At 48.3% G+C, this 5,031-nt stretch overlaps 1 protein-coding gene across 1 annotated transcript; it reads left to right on the plus strand.

Moving 5' to 3' along the window:
* Positions 1-1,222: 1,222 nt before the first annotated feature.
* LOC125506208 (F-box protein At5g49610-like) lies at positions 1,223-3,952 on the plus strand. The gene is made up of 3 exons (XM_048671071.1): positions 1,223-1,447; positions 1,538-1,577; positions 2,526-3,952. The coding sequence occupies exon 3, from the start codon at positions 2,580-2,582 to the stop codon at positions 3,720-3,722; it is 1,143 nt and encodes a 380-aa protein (XP_048527028.1). The 5' UTR covers positions 1,223-1,447; positions 1,538-1,577; positions 2,526-2,579; the 3' UTR covers positions 3,723-3,952.
* The last annotated feature ends 1,079 nt before the right edge of the window (positions 3,953-5,031 follow it).

Genomic DNA, 5,031 nt, shown 5'->3' on the forward strand with positions numbered 1-5,031 from the left:
ATCATGTCGCCACCGGCACCCCCCGGGCCGGAGCCAGGGGCGCCCGCCGACGACGGCAGGGGAGAGGAAGGGGAGGCGAAGCCGAGTGGAGAGGCGCGGGGGCCGCTCGGCCGCCTCCCAGGGAGGCAGCGCGAGGGCGGAAGGAGGGGCGGGGAAGGGAGGGCGGTGGAAGGGAGGGGCGGATCCGGGCCGCACGCCGGCGAGGGCGGCCGGATCCCACCGGAGACGGGCAAGGGAGGTGGCGGCGGCGAGGGTTTTGGGGGTGGGAGCGGGTCGCGGGAGCGGCCTTGGGTGGGCTTCTCGTTCCTCCGCGGGCAAGGGAGCGGCGTGGGCGCCGGGCGCCGCGACGGGCTGGCGTTCGAGTCTGCGCTGGCGCGGTGGCTGCGCTTCGGGCGGTGCGGTTGGTGGTGGCTCGTGCAGGGCGGGATGCGGCGACGGTGGATCTGGGCTGGGAGCAGCGCGGCCGGGCGACTCTGGGTCGTTAGGCGTGGCTGGGCCCGGCGGATCGGGCGGTGGTGGATCCCTCTCCTGTCGTCTCTGGCATCTCTACCCTCTGTTTGCGTCGATCCAACGGGTGGGGCGCCAGATCCGGCCTCCCCGGTGGCTGCCGGTGCCACTCGGCCCATTGTGGTGATGCTCGAGGGTTGGTGCTTGGGGGCGGCGGGATGCACGGGTGCGTGCCCGGTGGCTCCGACGTCGGGAGCTCGCTAGGCGGCGCGGGTTGGGCAGTTCAAAATCCGTTGTTTGCATACTATGGACAACAAGTTAAGATGGATGAGTTGGTTATAAGGCATAGCAGGCATGCATTAGACCTGAGTTCAATTCCCCTTTTTAAGTACTTTATTATTTCTTTTTCTTCCAACCTAAATTAACTATCATAAAATCAGTAGAGTTAAAAAACCGTTTTGAAAATAAAAATCGGCAGGGAAAAAAAATCGGTGGAAGCCTCCTACGATCGAGCGGAACGAGGCCCTCGTGTGCCAGTTATCTAAAGAGTGGACCGGGTTGATAATTTTGCTAATTGGCACACATATGCCAATTATCGCTGTCGTTTAAATAAACAGATCTATGAAAAAAGAGACAACTCCCAAATTATGACAGATGGCGTCACTTGACCTTTCGGGATTGGCCGCCGAAGCTGCAGAAACAATCGAATACGAACGAGGGGCAAATATAAAAACGAGGGACACGGCCCAGCCCAGTAAGAGGCTCTCTTCTTTCCTTTGCCCTAGCGAGCAGCCTCGGCCCAAATATGATCCCACCCTCTCCCAATCTGGAACACTAGCGGCGAATCCCCATTCTCCGGCGAGCCGCGGCGAGACTCCGGCACGACCGCTGCTTGCTGCAGCATCGAGCTCCCCGTTCTGCCGCCTCACCTCCGCAGCCTCGTCCCCGCTTGCTGCCTGGCCGACCGCACTCGCCGACTACCGGAAGCAACCATTACGCGGTGAGCTCCCTTTCCTCTTCATCTCCTCGATGCCTAGCTAATGCCGCATGTTTTTCCTCGTGCGCCGTTTCTGATCTGAGCTCGTCGCAGATGCAACCTGGATCTCACGGCGTCTGATAGGTCCCGTAAGGTACATTCTGTTCCCTTTTTATCAGATCACATTTTGTTTCAAGGTGCATTATAGTAACACGTGTATTATGTTTTCACTCTTGCTGACCTGTTGTGAAATGGATGACGATGCAATCATTGGAAAAACTTATAGTGATTTTATTGTTTGCACATAACTTAATAGCAGTATCCATGCCAAATCTGTTCTTTCATATACACAACCGTGTCATTGTCATAAGGCATGAACATGATCACATATGTTTCAAGGGCCACTTGTTTACTAATTGAAGCATCGATCGGGACCAACAAAAAATTGTTAGCACTTGTCAGGGCCACTTGATTTGCCCTGGCTTATCTCACAAGTTCGCACTTGTCTCAGCTTTACACGGTGTCTAATAGGTACGTAAGATTTATAGATCCTGAGGTACATTCCGTTACCTTTTTATCATATCACATTTTGTTTCAACGTGCATTGTAGGAACGTGTGTATTATATTACTATTATTGCTTACTTGTTGTGAAATGGATGGCGAATTTGGAAAAACTTATAGTGATTTTATTATTTGTAACTTTGCATATAATTACTTAATTACAGAGAAGTATCCCCATGCCACGGTGAATCCGCGTGGCCCCACTCAGCATAGGTCATAAGCCCATACTGAAATATGCTTCACAACTTTTCTCATTTGCAAATTCTTGTGTAAACTGCAAAAGCATTGTTAGAAGGGGACCAGCAAAAAAAATCATGGTTTTTAGTGTGAATGTTGGATAATATTTCTGTTCATTTGACATCCGTAATTCTACATCCATATTTCGAGCACCATTTATCAAGTGCCGGTCTAAGCTTCAATCCATTAATTCGCTCAGCTCTGGTCAATCGTTAAATAATGGGTATCACTACTTCTTGCAGTTCTGCACAAACACTAAGTTTCTCAGTTTTATATCATCTATTTTCTTCTTTTTTGATGTAGATATAAGTTCACCTGCTAGATAAGCTCAAAGGAGGTATTGAATCTCGGTAGGGGATGGCCACAACCATACTACCTGATGACCTGGTGGTGGAGATCCTGTCTCGGCTGCCGCTGAAGTCCTTTTGCCGTTTCAGATGTGTCTGCAAGTCTTGGCTTGCCTTCTCATCTGATCAGCACTACCGCAAGAAGCTCCCAAGAACTCCCTTCGGTTTCCTGTACCAAAAAAATGAGCATGGCAATGCCATCCATCTCGTGGGCCTTCCCTCAGGTGACAGGGATATTGATACAACACTTAGCTTTGTGCCATGCTATGAGCATCCCTTGGAGCTTAAGGGTTGCAGCAATGGCCTACTTCTTTGTTATCGTGGTGGTACACACTCTAAAGAAATTTCCGACGCCACTGTGTGCAATCCAGCAACTCAAGAGTGGATGGCACTTCCAAATACTGAAGCTGGACCAGCCGTCTCTTATGCTGATCTCAAGTTGTGTTTTGATCCATTATGGTCTCAATACTTCTATGTCTTCAAATTTGAGACGACTCCAAATGGTGGATATGACACCGAAGTTAAGGTATTTTTCTCTGAGGATTCGACATGGTCTAATTGTCTATGGGAAACTTCAGATATACTTGGTGGTGATTCACTCTTCTTAAATGGGGTGTTGTATGTGGATCACTTATGGGGGCATTACCTTCTGGCACTCGATGCACCTGACACATGCACACAATTGCTCAATCATAGGATCCTTCAGCTGCCTGGATTTCCAAATGGACCAGAACAGAGGTTTTATTGCTTTGATGGCTGTCTTGGCCAGTCGTTTGGGGTCTTATGCTATGCACAACAAGAATTGGATGGTTGCATCATCCGAATTTGGAGTTTGGAAGGATCTGATAGATGGGTGGTGAAGCATCGTCTAAATATGAACAACGTATTTGGGAGGGACATAATGCTCCGTACTAACAATGAAGGATTATGGTATTTTGATTATGAAATCCTGGCATTTGACTTGGAGAGAGAGCTAGTTTTCCTTGCTGACACAATTGCTGATAATAAGATCATCTCATATAGCATCAGTACTGGAAAGGGCTCGCAGATTCTAAACATTCCAAGGTTCGTTGACCTATATCGAAGTCGACTCTACGTGCCGTACTATGGCAAGTTTCCAGCTTCCGTGCTTCAAGGAGCTCAAGACAAATGATAGAATATATACCTTATGAATGTTTTGATCTCTAGTTATCTTCTGTGCACTAGCTGTATCAAACAGTTATTATGCATGTACCAGATTGTTGGCTTGGTTGTGTGTTATGTTAATCTAATTGGCACTTTTCATTTCTCCTGCCAACTCTGACCTAATTTAGAAAAACTGCAGAGCTTATTCCTGTCTGTTGATGTTATGAAGCTTTCTATACAAGGACGTGTGAGACTGAGCTTTCTATACAATGGCTGGGAGAACTCTTGTAATCCTGTCATGCTTCAGTCTCTTGACATAGCAGCTAGCGCTCATATATTAGATTGATTTACTTTTAGAACCGGGCTTTACCCCTTTCCATTGTATAGAACGGAAATACAACCAGTTCCAATCAGAGAAGTCAGGAGAAGGGAAAGAGGTAGAGCGAGTTCCTGCACTACCAGGAAACCCACCACACTCGCTCGCCATCAAAACGAGTGCTGTGGGGCGAAAACCTAAGTAGCACGATATAAAGTCTAGCCTATTACAAGCTCAAAAGACCAAACTATAGCAGACATAGAAACATTTGCCAATCAGGTAGACATCATCTCCGGGTAGAAGCGTCAAAAGGTAGACGACTCGTGCCAACCATCTTCAGCTAGAGCGTCTCGAAGCATCAGGCACCTTGGATCGTTTGCTTGGCGGCATCGCACATCTTCATCAGCTGCATTGTGCTAGCCCTGATCATCTCCGCTCCTGTGCGTAGCTCCCTGGCGTCATCCCCTTGTTGTGAACCTGTCTAGTAAAGCAGAAAAGAGCATAGAGAGAACAAAATCTCAAAAGGAGTCTTGATTTGTTTCTTTTCAAAAGTAGCTCGATTGCGCGCCAACCATATCGCCCAACAGGTGGCCGCTAAGCCCACCGTGTAAAAAGTTTTCTTCCCAGGAAGAAATTTGTGACACCACACGAAGTATTGCCAGTAGTTTTTGGGGCATTTGTCAGTGCCCAGCACCACCCCGATGGAACGCCAGACTACCTTGGCCATTGGGCAAGTAAAAAAGAGATGCTGAGCTGTCTCCACCCCTTTGCAAAAAGAGCAACTCGGGTTTCCTGGCCATTTTCTTTTTCTCATCACTTGCCTAGTAAGCACCGCGTCTTGCGATAACTGCCAGAGAAAGATTTTTATCTTCAGAGGGATTTTGGTTCTCCAAATCCACTTGTAATGGCACCCACTAAGGGGTTTTTTCAGCATCTTATAAACCGATTTGGTGGTGAAGTTTGATTTAGGCCCCAAAAGATTCGATCATTCTTCTCGGTCAGAGGGATACTTTTAGTTACA

This window comes from Triticum urartu, chromosome 5, assembly GCF_003073215.2.
Source record: "Triticum urartu cultivar G1812 chromosome 5, Tu2.1, whole genome shotgun sequence".
Classification (NCBI taxonomy): Eukaryota; Viridiplantae; Streptophyta; class Magnoliopsida; order Poales; family Poaceae; genus Triticum; species Triticum urartu.